Source organism: Phoca vitulina, unplaced genomic scaffold, assembly GCF_004348235.1.
Source record: "Phoca vitulina isolate PV1807 unplaced genomic scaffold, GSC_HSeal_1.0 scaffold17, whole genome shotgun sequence".
Classification (NCBI taxonomy): Eukaryota; Metazoa; Chordata; class Mammalia; order Carnivora; family Phocidae; genus Phoca; species Phoca vitulina.
Genome location: NW_022589720.1, coordinates 33,645,829 through 33,668,045, shown reverse-complemented (window position 1 = coordinate 33,668,045; position 22,217 = coordinate 33,645,829). Strand labels below are relative to the sequence as shown.

Genomic DNA, 22,217 nt, shown 5'->3' with positions numbered 1-22,217 from the left:
GATATCATTGACTATATGCCTATGCTGTGCTTTTCCTCTTCATGACTTATTTATTTTATAACTGGAAGTTTGTAGCTCTTAATCCCCTTCACCTATTTTACCCATTCCCCATCCTCATGTCTGGCAACCACCAGTTTATTCTCTGTATTTATTTTTAAAGATTGAGTTATTTATTTTAGAGAGAGTGCATGTGTGCAAGTGGGGGAGGAGGCAGAGGGAGAGGGAAAGAATCTCAAGCAGACTCCCTGCTGAGTGCAGAGCCCATGGGGCTCGATCTCACAGCCCTGAGATCATGACCCTAAGATCATGACCTGAGCCAAAATCAAGAATCGGATGCTCAACCGACTGAGCCACCCAGGCACCCAGTGTTCTCTGTATCTAAGAATCTGTTTGTTTTGGGGGGAAAAAAAAGAATGTTTGTTTTGTTTTTAGATTCCACATATCAATGAAATCACATGGTATCTGTCTTTTCTCCTGCCTCTCCTACTTCCAAGGCTCCTTTGCTGTGTCCTTTTCATCTCTGCAGCCCCTGAATGTTGGCTACCTGAAGGCATCGTCCTTGGACTCCTTCCCTACAATCATTTCCTTAGTGATTCCAGATGCATAAACACGTCTGCCTGTATGATCTCTCCCCTTAGTTGTCTTAGTTTGGGTTCTGCCTGAAGCAGAGCCTGAGGCAGGGATTCAGGTGGACGAAGGAGGTAACCTGGGAAATATAGGTAGAAGAATGAGGAACGGAGATGGGAGAAGAAAGATGGCCAGGAAATGGTGTGTTACCAAGCAAGTTACCAGTCAGCCCTGCTAAGAGTTACTGTGCCTAAATATCACGAGAAGAACTGGGGTATTTATATACCAACCACTGCCAGTAATTGGTGTCGGCTGCTCTGGGGGATATAAACTCCCATCTATTTCTGGCCTCCCACACATTCGGGAAGAGCAGGCTCCAGCAGCTAGAGAGAGCCCAGAGGCTAGGAGATGGTGAGACTGGCACGTGGAGGCCAGGCTCGCATGCACTGATGTGGTAAGGTGCTAGGAGACGTGATGTGTGTGTGGGGGGGAGACACCCACAGCACCTGCCATATATGTGTAATAGATGTGTAACAAGCATGCACGACAGAACATGTTCAATATTGTGCTCCTGATCTCCCCCCACCCCAAACCTGCCCCTCCTACAGTCTTCCTGATGTCAGCAAATGGACACTCTAGTCTTATGCTTGTCTAGACCACAAATCTTTGAATATCTGAGTCCTCTTTTACATCCCACTTTGAATTCGTCAGCAGATCCTGTTATCTCTACCTTCTAGACACAGCCAGAATCCAGCCACTTCTCAGCACCCCACTGCTGCCTTCCTGCTCCAAGCCACCGTTCTCTCTTGCCTGGATAATTGCAATAGGCTCCTCACTGATCTCTCTCTTTCTGCCTTTGACCCCTTGCAGTCTATTTTCAACAGAGCTGCCGGGGTGATCCTATTAAAGCATAAGCCAGATCATGTCACTTCTCTGCTCCCTCAGAGGGCTCTGGTTTCACTCAGAGGAAAAGCCAGAGTCCTTCCTATGACCTAATGACCCCACATGATCTGGTCACCGCTGTCCCCTGGCCTCAGCCCCCTGGCCATTCCTGGAGTACCACAGGTACCCTCCCTCCTTAGGCTTGTTGTCCCCTCTGTCTGACCACTCTCTCCCCTACATCGGTGGCCAGAGAATGTATTTCTTTCAGGTCAGTAATCACCCCCTCAGTAAGGCTGTCCTGGCCAACTTATCTAAAATGTGGCCCTCACTGTTCCCTATGCCCCCCTTGATTTCCTTCTTATCACTTATCACTGTGTAACAGAGTGAATACTTTCCTGACTTGTTTTTGTCTGTCTCTCCCCACTAGAATATAAGCGCCATAGGACAGAGACTGTTGTCTGTTTTGTTCCTTGCTGCATCCCCAGTCCTTAGAAGAGTATCTGCTCCATACACAGTAGGTGCTCAACAAATATTTATTGAATGAATGTTCTCACCAGCCCCACAAGAACCCAGGGTGAGTCTTATCATCACAGAGTAAACTCAATTTGGCACTTGGCTCTTTCATTTACTATTTTGTTCCAGGCACCTTCCATGTTACCATAGACTCTTCAAATCCTGATTTTTAATGGCTGTATAACCTTCCATCCAGCGTATATGCTTTTATTTACCTGACCATTCTTATGTCGTTGGATCACATCAGTGATTTCTAGTCCTTTGTGCTATAAATAAGACCACAAGGAGCATTTTTGAGTTCTAGTATTTCTAATATTAGACTTATTTTTAGGATGGATTCACCAAAGCCACTAAGTAACCATTTTTAAAATAAGAAAACAAGCTTTAATTGCTGTTTTAATGAATGTTGTTCAAAGGAGATATTACTGCTTTAAAGTCTGTGGGCTTTGTCTATGAAGCTTGACTCAAGACTGAGTTAGTCCCCAGTCCTGTCCGCCCGGAGGGGCCAGCAGAGAGGACCTACCAGAGAATACTGCCATGCAACGCTCCCTCGAAAATCTCTTCCCTGCCACTTCTGGGTTTTCACGAGAAGTTCTATACTAATTCCCCAAATATTTGTTGAATAGTTATTATTTATAACCCATGTGGGGAAATTCTAAAGATCAAAATGCTGCAGTGACACCAAGGAGCCTGTGACCAGAACACCCAATATTTTCACTCTCCCCTGGATTTGTTAAGCCCCAAAGCTTTATTCCCCATTCATATTTCTTTTGGGCTCCAAGGTGGCTGTTGGACTCCATGACCTTCATGTTCCTCCAAGTCAGTGCTTCCAAATCTTTACTCTCAAATCCGTTTCTTCTCCTACAGTCACTCTTCACTGCTGAGTCGTTAAAGCGGGAAACCTGGGGGTCACCTTCAATACCTTTTCTCCTTCCCTGCTCTTACCCATGCAATTCACCACAGGGTTTTCCAATATTCTGAAATATTTCTCAAATGCATCCCCTTTTCTCCATCCTTTCTGTCACTTCTTTTTAAAAAACATTTTTTTGTGGGGTGAACAAATTTTTTTTTTTTTTAAGATTTACTTATTTGAGAGAGAGAGAGAGGGAGAACAGGGGGAGGGGCAGAGGGAGAGAGAGAATCTCAAGCAGACTCCCAGATGCCCGTGGAACCCAACACAGGGCTCAATCCCACGACCCCAAGATCATGACCTGAACCAAAATCAAGAGTCAGACGCTTAACCAACTGAGCCATCCCGGTGCTCGTCTGTCGCTTCTTTAGTTGAGATGGACATCATCATTCATCTGGACCATTAGACTAATATTTTTTCTGACTTCTCTGACTTTTGTCACACCCCAACTTCAATTTGCTTTCCTCACTGAAAACTCATAAATCACTTGTATAAATTCCTTGCTTAAAGCTCTTCAGTGGCTCCCCAGTACCTAAATGACAAACCCCAAATATGCAAGAAGACTCTCCATGATCTAGTCCCTGCCTGCATCACTCTCTGTGTCCCCCTGCTTAATTCATTTTAAATCTCCAAAGACTCCCCTCCCTGGCTCATAGCTCCATGCCCTTCATAAACCTCAAGACCTACTATGAGCCTGTCCTGCTCAGCGACCCTTTCCTTCTGCCCTCAGGCACAGCGGAGCACACCCTTTGGCCTTACTCTGTGGCAGCACCTGCCAATTATATCCTGTCTCCGTGACCTACTGTGAGTTCTTAACAGGCTAGAACTGTATCTTACTCATCTCTGTAAGGCCCAGAACAAAATATGGGCCCAGGAGAGTTTATTGTATTTTTAAAAAGGAAGGTGGCGGGGGCATGAATGAACTAAGTAAATTGAGAGAAAAGAAGGGTTCTAGAAATGTGAGACTAGAGTGACAGACAGGAAGACCAGGGAAGAAGAGGCAAGGAAGGACAGCAACAGAGAAAGGGACAGGCACCCGAAGCCTCATTTACTTTTGTTTGGGACAACAGATGGAACATAAAATATTCAGAAGCTGAGTGCATCATCTCTTTTGAGAAATTTCTAATCAGCTTAAAAGGGGACTCATAGCTGCCCTATCAGCTTGCAAGGCCCAGGGGAATCTGAGCTGGTAGCTATAAAAATAAACTCCAGCCGACAGGGGCCTCTCCTGGAGCCTTCTTTCTAGAGATCCATCCAGAACAGCTGGGGCCCTTTAAAAACTACCGTCCTGGGAGCTGCTCCCGGCACCCAAATCCTCTGCTTTCCTGGGAACCCCTCCACTGTCTCATCTAGGCTGTCCACATTTCCTAGACAACTTGATGACAATTCTGGGCCAGCTGGCTTTGAATGGGGACCATATTTATACAAGCTATGTCACATGACACCATCTGATGTGGCCGGGCAGTGGGACAGCTATTTGAAATGCCCAGCGTGGCTTTCTAAGCCGCTCACTAAGCCACTTCACTCTCGTTCCCCTTTCAGAGGTGAAGATTTTGGAGGCATGTGGCATCTATCTTTCCATCCCAGTCAGCTCAAGGTGGCCAAATGTCCCCCCTCCTTCTCTCAGCCAAGTCTCCCAGTCTGGGACTCCACCTCCCACTACCTGAGCACCCCCTCTCTCTCCTGAGCCCTCACATCCGTTTGCATCCGGGCTCCCCCCCCTGCGCCCTTCTCAGCTGCTTTGTCACCTTCCTGCACCTTCCTAATTAGGGGCTCACCAAAGGCAGAACCACAGAAGAGAGGTGGGGTGCAGCTCTAGGACCAGGCCTTTACGGGATGGGCCTGCAAGTGAGGCACAGGCTGCATTTCTCTGTTGGTCAGTGACCTGCCCTTGCATTTTCTGTTGCTTAAACGAGCTCGTTGACCTGATTTTCCCCACCGCCTGTGCTTTGGGCCTCCCTCCCCTCTTCTGCACATATGTCCCATAGCCAGAGGGTGACGCTGAACCTTCGACAGTGGGGCTACGCTGTGGCATGTCGGCTGTGAGGAGTGCATGTGGGTGAGGCCACCGACGCACCCAGTTTGCACAGCAGGAAAAGGCCACGTTCTCTGGAACTCAGGGAGCTAGGATTCAGTTAATGTGCAATACTGCAGCTGAGAAGCCTGTGCCATTCGAGCAGGAAGTCACTACATCAATCTCCGTTGGTGTTGCTCCTCTTTCTTCTGCCCTCCTCACTGAACAGCCTGTCTCCAGACTCAGACACTTGCTTGCTCCTGGCTTGTGATTTCTCTGCTCAGCCTGTTATTGTCTCCACGGCGGACGTGTCCATCGATTTGCTGTGCTCTCTGCTACTCTCCCCTCCCAGAGACACTGGTTGGGACCTCAGGCTCTGCTGACACGGCTGTGGGACGTGTGACCCTAGAGGCTGCCGCTGACCTGACGTGGGCGTGCCCTTGAACTCAGCGGTGGCCTCTCATTGGTAGCCTGTCATTGGTTGGCTGAGGAGCAATCACATTCTCTCTCTTTAAAATGGGAGCTGGCCCAGAATAAAACTAGCGGTAAGGAGAAGGGTAGTAACACTGGGAGACCATGTAGACATGGGACCGGCAACCACCATTCCTGGCCAGGAGTCTTGTGACAGCTACACAGAGAAAGCCGCTCTGCAGAACGAAGTCTGAAGATGGAACACTTTCATCAAGGGAAGTAGAAATGAAAAACCGTGAGGCCCCAGAGAAAGAGGAGATGGAGAGAGTATGATCTTGCCACTCACTCTGCTTCCCTGCTGTGGGTGCACAGAATTCCCCTGTCCACGATGCCCCCCCTTTCCACGTGAGCTAATTTGCGTAGGCTTCTGTTCCATGAACCCAATGATGTGTGACTCAGCAGGCCCAAAGAACCTAGACTTTTCTGAAATCAGATTAATAATAGCATTTAATGAATATTTACTGTGTGCTCTAAGCATATGGTAGATATCAATACATTGCATGTTTAAATTTTATTCATGAAGAAATTGAGGCACAGAATGATAAGGTCACTTGTTCGGTGTCGCGCAGCAAGAGATAAAAAGAATAGGAAGTTCCACCCAGGCCTCACTGATTCCAAAGCTAGGATCTTTCCACAATATTTATTGCATGCCCTTCTGCTACTTAAAGACACAGCTGTCACTGAGACCCTGAACAGGGAGAAGGACTGGCAGAAAGGAGGCTGCAAGATGAACCCGCGCTAATTCTGCAAGGCGGGAGGACTAGATGAGGTCAGTGTTTCCCAAAGTGGAGGCCGTAACACTCATGGGGCACGGAATGATTTTCATGCAGGGAAACTGAATCACAGCATAAAAACATCATCCCCGTTTGAGTTATTCTTTAATTCTCCTAAGTAAGGCAAAGAGAAAGTCTCAGATTGGTTGTTGGTATGTTTTACTTCTGTTACTTGGCAATTTTCCTGGACAACTTCTTGAAAGTTTCTAATTAGCAAGAGTCAATCTTCAAAGTTCTCACCATACACACAAAAATCCTAACTCTGTGAGGTGACAGATGTTTTAAGTAACCTCATTACAGTAATCATTTTGCAATATATACAGATAGAAAATCACTATGATGCATATCTTAACCTACCCAATGTTACATGTCAATTATGTCTCAATAAAACCGGGAAAATACATAAATAAATAATAAAACTTTTACATTTGTTTCCATTCTACCGGTTTTTTACCATTACCTTCTATTCATAGCAAGTGACATTGGTTTTTCATTATTTAAATAATATTACATTTCCTTTTGAAGTAAGTTTATTTAAGTAAAAAAATCGAGTTGTACCAATGATGGTTACTCTGTGCCATGTACTTTGGATGTCATTTTTGATTTTCTCAACAATTCTAAGAAAAGAATCATTATCTCTATTTTATGGCTGAGGCAACTAGGGACCACAGAGTAAGTGCCCAGTAAGAGACTGAAGCAGGACCTGAAACAAATTTGCCCGATTCTGAAGTGCCTGTTCTCTGCACTTCCGCATGCTGCCTCCTCACCACTGGAATCCAACACCTGAACCCACACTCGGGAAACAGCTCCAAGTTGGCCACTCGGCGGCATTCGCTCGGACTTTCGCCTCGCAGCCTCTCTGCTGCACTGGACACACTCTCCTTTCTGGGCTCCTCTCCCGGTTTGTCTTTACCCACCTTCTCCTCTCCCCTTCCTGAACATGCTCCTCCTCTCCCTGTGTCTTAGCTCCATCTTTCATTCTTGCTCCAGACCACGGGTCCCAATCAGATTCGCGTTACAGCACTAGATCTACCTCTGTGGGTAAAGTCAGCACGGTCCCTGGCTGCATTCTGTACGTGAGGAAGCAGAGGCTCCCAGAAGTACTGGCATTTACCAGGGCAAGTCAGGTGAGCAGCCGAGACGTGAGGACGTGTGGACTGAGACACTTGGGCTCCGAGCAAGATGGAAGGAGACTTGGAGCTCCAGTGACTTGGGAATATGTGTGCACATGTGTGTGTATGTGAGGGTGCTTCTTATGTAGGGGCCGAATATAGGGATGGGATTGGGGCTCAGAGGAGAAAAGAAAACAAACGTTAACTCTAATATAAAAGAGCAGCCCCAGGGGCGCCTGGGTGGCTCAGTCATTAAAGCATCTGCCTTTGGCTCAGGTCATGATCCCAGAGTCCTGGCATCAAGCCCCATGTCCAGCTCTCTGCTCAGCGGGAAGCCTGATTCTCCCTCTCCCACTCCCCCTGCTTGTGTTCTCTCTCTCGCTGTGTATCTCTCTGTCAAATAAACAAATAAAATCTTAAAAAAAAAAAAAAAAGTGGCCCTGGATTTATGGTAGCAGGCTGGGGCCAAGGTGAGAAAATGTCGGTACAGAACTCGCAGGGACAGGGGAGTCTGTGGGCTTTAGGAAGTTGGTAAATTATACCAAGTTGCAAGTGTTCTTTTCCTGCCTTACACTCCCTTATGATCATCTCCAGGCTTCAGCTAAGTTTCAGGTGACATGGGAAAGTGCCCACACTGGGCTGGGCCAGCAAAGGGCTGCTGGGCTCTCTGCATAGTTCCAGCCTGAGGGCAGAGTGGTGGGTGCTGCTGGTCTGGGATCCAGAGTGTCCGGAGCCAAGCCAGCATGGGTCTTTGGTAGAAGCAAGGAGCCAAACAACAATGAGAAGTAGTACAGAGTAGACCAGAGCAGAGAAGGTCCTGAGATCCAAAGCCTTTTCCCCAAATATAACAGAAGTAGCAGCCTTGAGTAAGGAGGGGGGCCTGAACCCTGCTATCCACTGACAGGGGCGACCTGGGAGGTCTCCTGTGCCATCCTGTCTCTCTCTCTCACACACACACACAGAGGTTATAACTAAGGACTTGGGGGGTGCCTGGGTGGCTCAGTTGTTAAGCATCTGGCTTCGGGTCAGGTCATGATCCCAGGGTCCTGGGATCGAGCCCCCTATTGGGCTCTCTGCTCTGCGGGGAACCTGCTTCTCCCTCTGCCCCTCCCCCTGCTTGTGTTCCCTCTCTCGCTGTCTCTCTCTGTCAAATAAATAAATAAAATCTTAAAAAAAAAAAATAAGGACTTGGAAGACGAGTTGCCTGGGAACCAGCCACACCCCACTCCAGTTCTCCAAGGCCTAAACTGGAGAGGACAGGGTCCCCTCAACGTTGAGTGAGTTCATCCACATGGTACAATAGGAGAGTTTTTAGAGTTAAAATCTTTCAAGATTGAACTGCCGACACTATATTTAACTTCTTTGGATCTCAGTTTTTTCTTATCTGTAAATGGAAATAAAGATACTGACCTCACAGTGTTCCTGTGAAAATCAACTGAGGGAACAATGGAAGGTGTGTGACCCTCAGGGCCTCGGTGATGTCGCTTCACCTGCTGCCCTGGCCTTGGCCTCCTAACCCCTTCCCCAGACCAGCTCCCAATACCACGGGAGATGATCCTGGAAGGTCAGATCCTACCTTTGGTTAGGGAGTGAATCCCGAGCTTGACTTGGGAAAAGTTCCCACTTCCAATTTCCCCTCGGATTCGGTAGAAGCCAATCCGTTTCCCCAACGTGATCTCTCTCACCACCTTCTCATCCTGGGACATGTCCTGTGTCAGCTTCTCAAAAGGTGTCAGCTGACGGGGCTGCCCCTCCTCCTCGTCCTTGCAGCGCTCCCCCGGACCGCCGCTTTCCACGCTCTCCCGCCGATCCCACCTGGCATAGTGGGGTGTCACCAGGCCGCCTCCATTCGCGTACACCGCAGTCATCGTCCACCACAGGCTCACATCTCCGTCTCGGCCGAGAGGCACCGATGGAAGGCCGCGTGAGGAGCAGCACCAAGGGCCCAGGGCGTGGGTGCAGGGCGTTAGGGCCTGCCGGAGCCCCGTGTCCCTGGCAGCTGGGCTGCCGGAGCCACGTAGTCTCGTGGCTTCAGGGAGAGGAGGGCAGAGGCGAACAGGCGTGCAGAGCTTGCCCAGCCAAGCCAAGAGCTGCCCCCCTCACTGCAGACATTTCGCACCTTCCTTCACAGTGCACTGCCCAGCTCTCACTGTCCCAGCACGCACACATCCAGTTACCATAACCACTTCCCTGATCGGGCTCCAGGAACCTTCTGGCTGCCCATGCGGTCCGATGCTCTGTGGTAGGTGACCACGTCCCAGGACAAAGGCTCCAGTTTGCTATTTCCTTTGATGGCCCGAGAATCTTCCACTCTGGTATGTGAGAGCCTCAGGGAGGCCCCCAGGTCCTTGCTGCTGGCCTTCGGCTCCCACCTCCTTCATTTTGCACTTCTCCTGCTGGCGAGTCACAGGCCCCGGGGACCCAATGATCTGGACCCCAGGAAAGAAGAAACTTGCAAATCAGCCTTCTGGTCACACGGGCTACCAGAGAAGGATTAAGTCCCTGCAATGTCACTTTAGCCGGCCTTTATTTAGATGAGCCTTCCTCTAAGCCGTGAGCTGTCTCAAAAATTGGGCAGGTGCTGATTCATCCTAAGAACAGAGAATAAGAAATTTTATTAGCCTACGCTAATGTACTGTACAGGATTTATAATGAAATGAAACTGCCTTGTAAGCATCGATCTAAAAAAAAAAAACTACACAAATTTCAGTTATGATTCTCAGTAGTAAATGCTTGATTATATATGATTTACTAAGAAGAAAATGTATACCCCCCCCACACACACACTCCTCAATCTACATTTTAGAAAAGCCCTCACAGCCTGTAAATATTTTTAGCAAAACTATTTTTCTGTTTCTTGATATTTAGGAAAATATGCATGTTGCCTTGAATTGCTTTAAAGCCAGACTTTTAAAATAATAATATGGCACTAATGATGATAAAGATTTCCTATTAATATCAGTTTTCAAAAATTCTTACATTGATTCAAATAACAACGTGTTATATTTCCTGTTACACTGTATGTTCTTGTATAATTTTTCCTATATTGGTTGCTCCCACTCTCTATGTGCTATTTGATAACAAAGGCTAATTTTTCTCCTAGGCTTATTTTCTGGGTATTTCTGATCAGGTGTTAGCCTCCAGGCTTGAGAGGTCATTCTGAAGGTGCAGAAACCAAGGGTAGTGTTGCTGGAGGGCTAAAGCCTATGGCATCCTCAGTGAAGAAATACTGTCCAGCAGGAACATCTTCATGACTTTTTCTACTGCACCCTCCAGTAAAAAATAATCACTTTCTGAATTCCCACTGCCCTTTGTACATTTTCCAAAATGCCTTATATCCATGAAAGTGGGCACTGGGTTTAATTCATCTGTATGTTTTGCTCCCCTCCTCCCTCCCTCAGCATGGAGCACAATGTTCTACATAAAGAAGGTGTGTTGAACTTGATTTTTTGGACTTGAGCATTCTGAACCAAAACCCGAGTGAACATGAGAGATTACCTTGGAAATGTGAATTCTGAATTCTGTTTGATGATATCACATTATTACAATTAAGTACAGAGTTGCTTATATTATTATTGTGGTTAAATATGGGGTTGCCAAATAAGATAAGGACAGGAAAGAGTAAACTGCCACCCAGCTCTGTTCCTCTTTTGGGACAGGGAGACAGGAAGCTGGAAGAAGGGTAAGGGATAAAGGTTTAAAAGGGACCAGGTATTAGTAACCACACACATCTCTAGGTTAGAGTCTGATTAGGATGTTTTAAAAGATGTTCTTAAGATAAAAGATCCTTAATTAAGTTGAGGAAAATCTAGTCACTGGTTCTTAAGTTTTCTGGGGTCACATGCTCCTTTGAGATTCTCATGGAATCTATGACCCAATCCCCTAGAAATAAAAAGCATGCACACATAATTTGCATCCAATTTTAAGGGGTTAACAGACCCTTTGAAACCCATCCTCAGATTAAGAATCTCTATGAAGATCAAGTGGCCCTACATTTCCTCAGATCCCTGGCAGTTACCACACAGATGAGAAGTGGAGTAACATTAATTATAACATTATAATTCTGCAGCTTTACCTATATAAAAAGGGCAAGGATTTTAGACAGGAAGCAGTGATTGAGCATCTCATGTTCCAGCAGGCTCTATGAAGAACTTCTTGGCTCTGTGTCCTTCCTGGGCCTCTCTCTGAGACACCTCACCACTATGCTGTCTCTGCAGCTCACCTACTTGTACCCCAACTGGATAAGCACCCGGAGGGCACGGACCTGCACCTTCTTCTCTCTCCCAGAGCTCAGCACACTTAGCTGATAAATGTTCGATGAAGAAGGAATGAATTAATTTACCAATTTATCGGCCATTACATTTGGGTATGATTTAGTAGAGGTAAATATTTTTATTTATAAACTAATCACGCTGTCCCAACATTTACTTGAATTATCTCAGAAAGCTTATTTCAGTCCATATTTCCAAGGCCAGAGGTACCTTCTACTGGCTGTTAGGATTCCTGGCCCACCTTGTGGAGGTGAAAGCTTAGTCAGAATTCCACCATCGCAGCACTGGGAGTTGTTACTGGGCTGCTTAGAAATGCAAAGTCTCCCCCATTTCTGCTCCTTCCAAAGGATCAGCTCTCCCCAAGACCCGCGCCTCGCCCATGCCACCTGGAGCCTGCTCTGACTCCCCATGCTTGGCCAGGACTTTTCTGCTTTCCTGGGTCCCAGGTGCTCCTGATTTGGGCTCTGTTTCTTGAACTCCATTCAAGCCGGGGATTTACAGCTGGGATTTAGACTTGCTACCCGATTAACTTCAGGCGCCCCCAGGAATTCCTCCCCTCTCTCCTCCTAATTTGACACAGAGGGTCAGGCACGATTGTCAAGTGTCAGGCTTTATCTTGCATTGCATACCCTCTACCTGCAAATTAAATTTCTTACACAATGGCCTTGAAACCAACTGTCTTGCCTTAATGGCTAAGGAGATAGTTAATCTTCTGTTAAGATCAGATAAAAGACATTTTTGCAATTTTGAAAATGTTGGGGTGGGTTTGTATTGAGGATGAATTGCAACTTGTTGAAACATGTAGCAAGCCAACTAGAAAAATTTTGAACCCCTAACTCATCCTACTCCAAAACAAATTCCAAATAGGTCACCTGAGTAAATGTAAAACAAATGAAACCATAAAATACTAGAAAAAATTAAAAAAAAATTTTTTATGATCTCAGAGAAGGCCATAAAAGAAAACACTAGATTTGACTACATAAAATGATAACTTTGTTTGCCAAAAGGTAGCATAAACAAATAAGGCAAATTATTATTATTATTTTTTAAGTAGGCTCCATGCCCAGCGTGGAGCCCAGTGTGGGGCTTGAACTCATGGCCCTGAGATCAAGACCTGAGCTGAGATCAAGAGTTGGACACTTAACCGACTGAGCCACCCAGGTGCCCCAAATTTTAAAGCAAATTAAATGACAAACTGGAAAAGCTTGCCAACATATATGATAGACAAAGGTCTGATTTTTAGATAAATGATTTTTACAAATTGATTAGAAAAATACCAATATCTCCCCCCAAAAAATGATAAAGAACATAAGCAGACAATTCAGAGAAAATACAAATGGGTCTATAATATAGACAAAGATGCTCAGCCTCACTTACAACCAAAGAAATGCACATAAAACTACACTGAAATTAGATTTTTTACCAATAAATTTGGAAACTATGAAAACTTTTTTTTTAAGGTTTTATTTATTTATTTGACACAGAGAGAGAGAGAGAGAGAGAGCACAAGCAGGGAGAGCAGCAGAGGGAGAAGCAGGCTCCCCACTGAGCAAGGAGCCCAATGTGGGGGCTCGATCCCAGGCCCTGGGATCATGACCTGAGCTGAAGGCAGACGCTTAACCGACTGAGCCTTCCCGGGCACCCCTACAAAAACGTTTTTGATAATGCACCGGCGAGAGAGGCTTTGGGGAAACAGGGACTCTCATTCATTGCTACTGAGAGTATAAAGTGGTACAAGTGCTTGGAGGGCGATTTGGCTGTAACTAGGAAAGCGCAAGTGTACGTACCCTTTGCCTCAGTAATACCACTTCTAGAGTTAACTTACGCACGCTGCACAAAAATATACCTATTTCTAATATAAGGATTGCTAGATTGATATACACTACTGCATTGTTTTGCAGCAAAAACTAGAAATTGTGTATGTGACCATCAGTAGGGAACTGGTTAAATAAACGACCATCTGTATATAATGGATTACTACGCACTTGCGGAAAAGAATGAGTTACAATATCCAAAAGTACTGTGAAGAGATCAGTAGAGTATATATAAATGTGATGTCAGGAGAGAGAGAGAGGAAGGCACCCCTAAGGACCTGCATCTGAGGAAAAGGACTGGGCTGGGGTCCAAAGTGAGAGAAAGGTGTACTTCTCACTATTTACTCTTTTACCTGATTTACATTTTTCCCATGTGCATGTATTTACACTTAAAAAAGAAAACAATTAAAAATATGTAATGTGTTGTCATCTTACACAATAAGTTTGCTTTATTTTGGTTATGCAGAGAAATTACTACACCTAATTCTCTAATATCTAATGGATTGCTTTTTAAAGTCAAAACATAATTAGGAATTCTGATTAAATACAGAAAATTTTATACTTTCATTTATTTCTACTTCCTTCCAAAAACCACAATAGGAATAGGAGGAAAAAGGGCATAAACTCACAAGGACAAAGAGAATAAGAGACAGGAGAGCAGCCGATGTGAGATGTCAACATGTTTCTATGGGGTTGGAAAGCAAATTGAGGAGCAGTGAGTAACTTGGCAAAGACAGTGACAAAAACTGCAACGTCTATCTCGTTGGCATGCCACCGAGACTCACCTTTCTGAACACCCGAAAGACTTCAAACTCTGAGAGACCAAGTGCCTCCACGTTTGGAGGAATGAAGCAGACCAAAACACAACGGGAATTGTTTGAAATGTGGAGCAGTTAAGATCCCCAGCCCTTTTTCAAAGCCAGCTTGTTACTTTCTCCTCCCACCCACAGCCCAGCTCAGGAGTGCAAGGCCCAGGACAGAGGGTTCAGTCAGACTCCGAGTTGTGGGGTCCCCATCCCCTTCTCTCCGTACCCCCGCACTCTGAGTTTCCAGAATGGAGAGAAACACGTGGAGAATCTTCCAGGTAGGGGATTCCTCTTTTCTTTCTTTTCTTTCTCTTTCTTTCTTTTTCTTTCTTTCTTCTTTCTTTCTTTTTCTTTTCCTTCCTTCCTTCCTTCCTTCCTTCCTTCCTTCCTTCCTTCCTTCCTTCCTTCCTCTTTCTTTTTTTTTATTAAGTAAACTCTATCCCCAACGTGGGGCTCAAACTCATGACTCTGAGATCAAGAGTCACCAGCCAGGTGCCCTGGATTCCTCTTTTGGATAAACTAAATAGCTCAAGAGGAAAGATCTCCTGAAACCAGTATTTGCAGAATCTTCAACACAAAAGCTGCCTGACCACCTGGTGCCCCGGTTCACTTGCAGGCAGGGGGCTTCCAATCAGATTTTAGTGCCTTCTGCTTTGAATGAATGTCCAGTCGAGAAGCACCAGACACCCGAGGAAAGGCTCCAAAATGAAAGAAAGAAACCATCCTCAATCAAAACAACAAAAACCAAAAGGAACATGAAACAGAGCAATGCAGGAAGCAGAAGACCAAAGAAAAGATATTGCATCTATAAAAAACAGGACAAAATGCTAAAAGAAACAAACACAAACCCTCAGAGAACCAAAAAGAGCTCTTTTCGAAAGTGAAATTAAATAATTCGATTGAAGATTTGTTAAAAAAAAATCTAGAAGACATGAACAATAGAGAAAAAAAGAAAATTAGGTAATCAACTCAGGAAATCTAACATCTAATTATTAGGATTTCTAGAGTTGCACTATTGTATCCCCAGTAAAGTAAGACATGTGGTTCTTATTGTACTTGAATTGCCAACAAATTTCAGAAATTTCAAAAATAGTAATGAATAAGGGAAAACTCCAGATTCTCAGATATTCCAATAGAATAAAAAAAATAGAAGAAAAAAAATCTAATGGAAAGATAAATACCATTTGGGTAAGTGCATAATGAATACTGTTTTTATTTTACATAATTTTTTCCCCTAAAGACTTTTCTTAGATGTTTGGAAATAGAAATCCTGGTTATAGGTTGTGGGGTTGCTATAAATAGCTTATTTTCAGATTACTTTCTAGGAGTGTTCCAAAACATCAAGTTACATCATGCTGAAAATATGCAAATGATGGAAATAATGACATACCTAACTGCAGGTGAAATCACCCTTTTCTCAGATGCATTTGTTGGGGGCTTTACCTTTTGCCCTTTTGATTTTGACCAATTTTTATGGACATAAATGAGAGCTTAGAAACCCAACCAGCCAAAAACATGGAGTCACATCACTGTAGATCAAAGCTTCTGGAGGAGGCAGACCAGTCTTTAATTATTAGCTTACTGTTGCTGAATAGCAATGCATTAAATAAGATTAAAGAAAACAGAACTTACTTAGTAATTCATTCTCTTGACTTGCAACCCACTGGGAAGAGTATATCAAAGAAAACCGTCTGGCCTTTGTTCTCTTTGTCTGAGTTTAAATTACAAAACTCCTGCGCAAGGCTTTCAGACAACCTTTTCATTGGCCGCAAGGACAGGCACTGGTTTGCTTAGAGGAAAAGCTGGGTTTTCTCTGTGTGGCACAGGATCCAATGATAGACAAATCCCATTTAATCCCTTCTCAGGCACGGTGCACCCTCAGGGAGGATCTTTAGGAAATAGGTTTCATTTAAAAATATATTTTACCACTTAAAAATCATTTGTACTGCCTTAGCTTTTGGCCTGAGCTCTTTATTTCTCAAGACACATGTCAAGATCTTCATGGGGGGCCATTGGGAAATTTTGAAGCAAATGAAAAATCATTGTGAACTGGGTGTGCCCTAGGGATGAAGAGCAGTGTTGTTCCTAACAGTACCTCTCACCCTGCTTGATCTTACAGGCTACTTTACCAGCCACTCAGCCCAGGTCTCCCCCATTCCACTTACATCCACCATCCATGCTCAGTCCACCCAGTCTGACGAACTTACTACATCAGCTCTCCCCACATGGAGTTCTACCACACGTGAGGTTCCCTCAGCCATCAAGGTCAACCTCAACCATCAAGGTCACAGACTCAAATACCTAGAGGACCAAGCAGGTGTTCTATGGGGCTTAGTGTAATGCCCAAACCTTGCTTAGTGCCTATCCCAAGCATGATGAAGAAGCCCACATTCAGTTCCAGCCAGAGTAGTTACGCTAGAATGCAGGCTTATTTTCACCTGGACTTTTGTTTAAAAGCAGCTGGAAATCAAGAAATTTTTGGTGAACGCTCTCAATTTTTAAATGGTGGATTAAATATTTTAAAAATACCCTGTGGCCAAGGAAAACTGAACCATCAGGCGAGATTTGGCATTCAGGTTGTCAATTTGCTGAGTCTGCTCTAGGTTTTCTAGGAACATCACCAGAAGAAAAGGGGAGGGTCATCCAAAGGTCCACAGTCAAGGTCACCTGGGAGTGACACATATGATACCACTCAGCTATCTGCATTAGTACTTTACAGTCTTGTGGTATTTAAAACACACACACACACACACAATCTGTTTTGTTCATTTGCTTGTTTGATTCAGTGTTCTTGAAGCTTATTTAACTATCTAATTCATTCTCACAGAATATCTTTTTGTTGTTAGCATTTTTCTTTTTTTTAAAGATTTTATTTATTTATTTGACAGACAGAAAGATAGAGTATAAGCAGCGGGGGAGTGGCAGGGAGAGGGAGAAGTAGGCTCCCGCTGAGCATCCCAGGACCCTGGCTGGGATCATGACCTGAGCCAAAGGCGGATGCTTAACCAACTGAGCCACCCAGACACGCCATGTCATTGGTATTTCTCTTACAACTCTGCCCTCAGAGTTAGACAAAGCTATAAAATACTCAACTATCCATTAAATACCTGTAGGAATTTGGGTCCCAAGAATAAAATTAGTAAAACTATTCAGTATAGAATGAAACAAACAAACAAACAAAAAACGGATTTAGTTGAGTTTATCCACAAATGTGGCAGGCTGGCTGGGAGATGCCTACTTCTGTGACATCTAGAATGACATAGTTACTTAGTGATGAAGTATCTTTTAACCTTGGGAAGATTTATCATCAAAACCAGAAATGTTTAAGAGACTCAAATCTCATAGTATTAATACTTTTGTTTTGATGATGTATGGAGTTAATATTTTATGTACTTGCAATGTGAAGAAAAGTTAACAGAATAAATAACAAAAAGCTTGGTGATTCTAATTTTAAATGAAGGATTGAATAATTGGTTTAGATTTGTGGTTTTGAGTTGAAATTTTATTGTTCATAAATAGCATAGGAATGTATTTAAGAAAATGTAAGGTTTACCCTGTTTATATGTATAAATCATTATATTTATAAAAATTATTAGTATTTTGGAAGTATTTTGTTAATCAAATAAAATACTTTAAAAGGAAATGAACTAAATTATAGATACAGTTTAAAAGCTTTAAGTGGGATCAAACATTAATCTTTAAAAATGATTGTTAGGGACGCCTGAGTGGCTCAGTCATTACGTGTCTGCCTTTGACTCAGGTCATGACCCCAGGGTCCTGGGATCGAGTCCCACATCGGGCTCCCTGCTCAGCGGGAAGCCTGCTTCTCCCTCTCCCACTCCCCCTGCTTATATTCCCTCTCTCACTGTCTCTCTCTCTGTCAAATAAATAAATAAATAAATAAATAAATAAATAAATATCTTTAAAAAAATAAAAATGATTGTTAGATGAGAAACAGGACCACTTTCTTACACCATGTACAAAAATAAGCTCAAAATGGATTAAAGACCTAAATGTGAGACCTGAAACCATAAAACTCCTAGAAGAAAACATAGGGGTAACTTCTTTGACATCGGCCTTAGCAACATTTTTCTAAATATGTCTCCTGAGGCAAGGGAAACAAAAGCAAAAATAAAAAGCTCTTGCACAGTGAAAGAAACCATCAACAAAACAAAAAGTCAACCTACTGAATGGGAGAAGATATTCACAAGTGATATAAATGATAAGGGGTTAATATCCAAAATATATAAAGATCTTATACAATCCAACAGGGAAAAAAACCCACAAATAATCTGTTTAAAAATCGGCAGGGGACCTGAATAGACATTTTTCCAAAGAAGACATACAGATGGCCAACCGGCACATGAAAAGATGCCCAACATCATTAATCATCAGGGAAATGCCAATGAAAACCACAATGAGATATCATTTTACACCTGTCACAATGGCTAAAATCAAAAGGACAAAAATACTGGCGAGGAGTTGAAGAAAAAGGAACCCTCATGCACTATTGGTAGGATGGTAAGGATGGTGCAGCCACTGTGGAAAACAATATATGGAGGTTCCCCTAAAAACAGAAATACCGTATGATCCAGTAATTCCACTACTAGGTATTTACCCAAAGGAAACAAAAACACTAATTCAAAAAGATATATGCATCCCCAATGTTTATTGCAGTGTTATTTCCAGTAGTCAAGATATGGAAGCAACCCAAGTGTCCATCAATAAATGAATGGATAAAAATGTGGTTTATATATACAATTATTAAGCCATAAAAATCACTAAGCCATAAAAAAGAATGAGATCTTGCCATTTGCAAAAATATGGATGGACCTAGAGGGTATAATGTGAAGTGAAATAAGTCTGACAGAGAAAGACAAATGCCTTACGATTTCACTTATATGTGGAATCCAAAAAACAAAACAAATAAACAAAAAGCAGAAACAGACCCACAAATATGGAGAACAAATTGATGGTTGCCAGAGGGGAGAGAGGTGGAGGGATGGGAAAAGGGGTGAAAGGGAGTGGGAGATACAGGCTTCCAGATATAGAATGAATAAGTCACAGCGATAAAAGGTACAGCATAGGGAATATAGTCAATAGTATTGTAAAAATGTATAGTGACAGATGGTAGCTAGACTTGTGGTGAGCATAACATAAGGTATAGACTTGTTGAATCACTATGTTGTACAACTGAAACTAATGTAACACTGTGTGTCAACTCTAAGTCAACTAAATAAAAACAAAGTTCCAGAAAAAATAATTGTTAGATGAAATGATACGTTTGGGATGTGCTTCAAAATAACCAGGAGTGGAGGGAATAATGGAAATTTAAATGAAACAAGATTGGCCATGAACTGATCATTTTTGAAGCTGGGTGATGAGCACATGGAAGTTTATAACATTCTTTGTACCATTTTTGTATCTGTTTAAAATTTTCTATAATGCTATTTTTAAAAGGATTGTTAAAATTTATTAGATCAAAAATATATTTGTAATTTTAAAATGTTAGATATTTTACAACAGTGATAAATGGATGGATGGATGAATGACATGACATGACAGTCCTGTGAGGTGGGGTATTGTCATCTCCTTTGCATAGATCAAAACAAAAACAAAAACAAAACTAAGCCTGACTAAAGTTAAAGTTGTTTTTGCCAACAGACACATGAAAAGATGCTCAACATTACTCATCAGGGAAATGCAAATCAAAACCACAATGAGATATCACCTCACACCTGTCAGAATGGCTAAAATCAGAAACATAAGAAACAATAAGTGGAGGATGTGGAGAAAGCACATTCTTGTGCACTGTTGGTGGGAATGCAAACTGGGGCTGCCACTGTGGAAAACAGTATGTAGGTTCCTCAAAAAAGCTAAAAATAGAACTACCCTATAATCCAGAAATTGCACTAGTGGTATTTATCCAAAAATACAAAAAAACAAAAACAAAAACAAAAAAAACACTAATTCAAAGGGATACATGCACTCCATGTTTATTGTAACATTATTTACAACACCCAAATTATGGAAGCAGCCCAAGTGTCCATTGATAGATGAATGGATAAAGAAGATGTGGAATATAAAATATAATTCACTGAATAATCCATCATTCAGCCATATTATTGAATATGTATATGAATATTATTCAGCCATAAAAAATAAGGAAATCTTGCCATTTGCAATGACATGGAAGGAGTTAGAGAGTATAACGCTAAGCGAAATAAGTCAGAGAAAGACAAATACCGTATGATTTCACCCGTATGTGGAATTTAAGAAACAAAACAAGCAAAGGGGAAAAAAGAGAAAAGAGACAAACCAAGAAACAGACTCTTAACTACAGAGGACAAACTGATGATTACCAGAGAGGAGGTAGGTGGGGAGATGGGGGAAATAGAGGAGGATTCAAGAGTACACTTATCATGATAAAAAAAATAAAAATTATTTTAAAAATGGAAATACGTATTTAAGTCAAAAGAAAAAGGAAGTTGCCTTTGATTTCTTGACTATTAGCTCCAGGAAGATGAAGATTGTGTAAGTAAGGCTTGTAACATGTAGAACAAGGAATTTCAAACACATAAGGAAGAGAATGCTGTCATGCTCCACAGCAGAAACCCAAGGCCTTCCCTGTAAAGATTTTAATCTCATCTGTAATTCATTTCCAAAACACAAATCTTCCCATCTCCTCTGAGGAACTATGCCAGCCTCTAAACAAATAAGAAATGACATTAAGGTACAGGATGGATAAGGAATAGCCTTAAGGTGCAGGATGGAATCATGGATTGACTCACAAGCAGGTGGCCCTGAGCAGAAAAACAAAATGTTTTGTCTCCTCAGAAATAATGAATTTAGGAAACACAGTGTGGGAATGTTCATGCCTATTTGCAGCTCATTTATTTTTAGGGGTCTAAAAATATTTGCAAGTCAAAGCAGAAACTGCTCTTTTGCTGCCTTAGAACTTTCTTCAACTCTGATATAGTATGTTCACTAGGAAGCAGGGAATATAACGTTTGAGTGTTGGCCTCAGGAGAAGATAGGAAAACATTGTCCTTTTCTATTTGAGCAGAACTCAAGAAAGTTAGCCTGACAGGAGGCTGGAGGGCGAGGGTCAGGGAAAGGGAGAACAGTGTTCCAGAACAAAAGCTCCTACTTTTACCATATAAAAAGTTCAGGTGGATTTGGAACCTTGATTACGAGCCTCCCATACCTCAGTGATCCCTTCACACTGACAGTTCTTAAATATTTACCCAGTAGTAGAGGTAAGTAAGGGTAGTGATGACAGGGAACAGGACAGAAGTTATCAAATATGAAAAAGTGAGCCCGTGTCAGCATACAATGGCAATCTGAACTAACAGAACAGAGAATTAAAAAAAAAAAAAAAAAGATCTTGTGGATTATGGAAATTTCCCATGTAATAGACATGGCATTCTAAACCACTGGCAAAAGATAAATGATTCCATACGGGATGCTTGTGGAGACTGAGCCAACAGGTGGTTCAGGTAGGCTTTCGCTCTCCCAGCACCCCAAATTCTCCCATCAGATTCCCCCATTCTCTGATATTCATGTTTTCTTAAATTAATGTAAACTTCCATGCAAAAAAACACAGAGGCTGACACCTTTTCTGGTAAGATTACTATCCCAAGACACATACATATAGAAATTTGAGAGTCACTACTGGGTGCTTGGACACGCACATATGCATATATGTGTCCATTTGTGTATTCACTGAAAAAGGTCTGGAAGAATATAGATTGAACTAGTGGATGACAACCTGGCAGGGATGGAGACAGGGAGTGGGTGGTGCAGAGCTGGGAGTAGTGAAGAGGATTGTGGTAGAGGCTGTTATTTGTACCCCCTCTATCTGTTCCCTTTCCTTCCCTCCCTCCCTTCCTTCCTTCCCTTTCTTTTTCTTTCTTTCTCTTTCCTTCCTTCCTTCTTTCTTTTTCTTTCTCTCTCTCTCTCCCTTCCTTCCTTCCTTTCTCTTTCTTTTTCTTTCTTTCTTTCTTTTTCTTTCTTTCCTTTTCTCATAGCACTGATTCTTAGCCCCAGCCCACATCAAAATCACCACCAAACTTTTTTAAAAT

General features: G+C 42.9%; 1 protein-coding gene across 2 annotated transcripts in view; it reads right to left on the bottom strand.

The window, feature by feature from the left end:
* NIM1K (NIM1 serine/threonine protein kinase) overlaps positions 1 to 22,217 on the bottom strand; it is a 57,783-nt gene that overhangs the window by 7,994 nt on the left and 27,572 nt on the right. For both annotated transcript variants that reach the window (XM_032415265.1, XM_032415266.1), the window contains exon 2: positions 8,819 to 9,833. In XM_032415265.1, coding sequence (XP_032271156.1) covers positions 8,819 to 9,110 — 292 coding nt within the window. In that variant the 5' untranslated portion in view covers positions 9,111 to 9,833. The remainder of the gene's footprint in view (positions 1 to 8,818; positions 9,834 to 22,217) is intronic.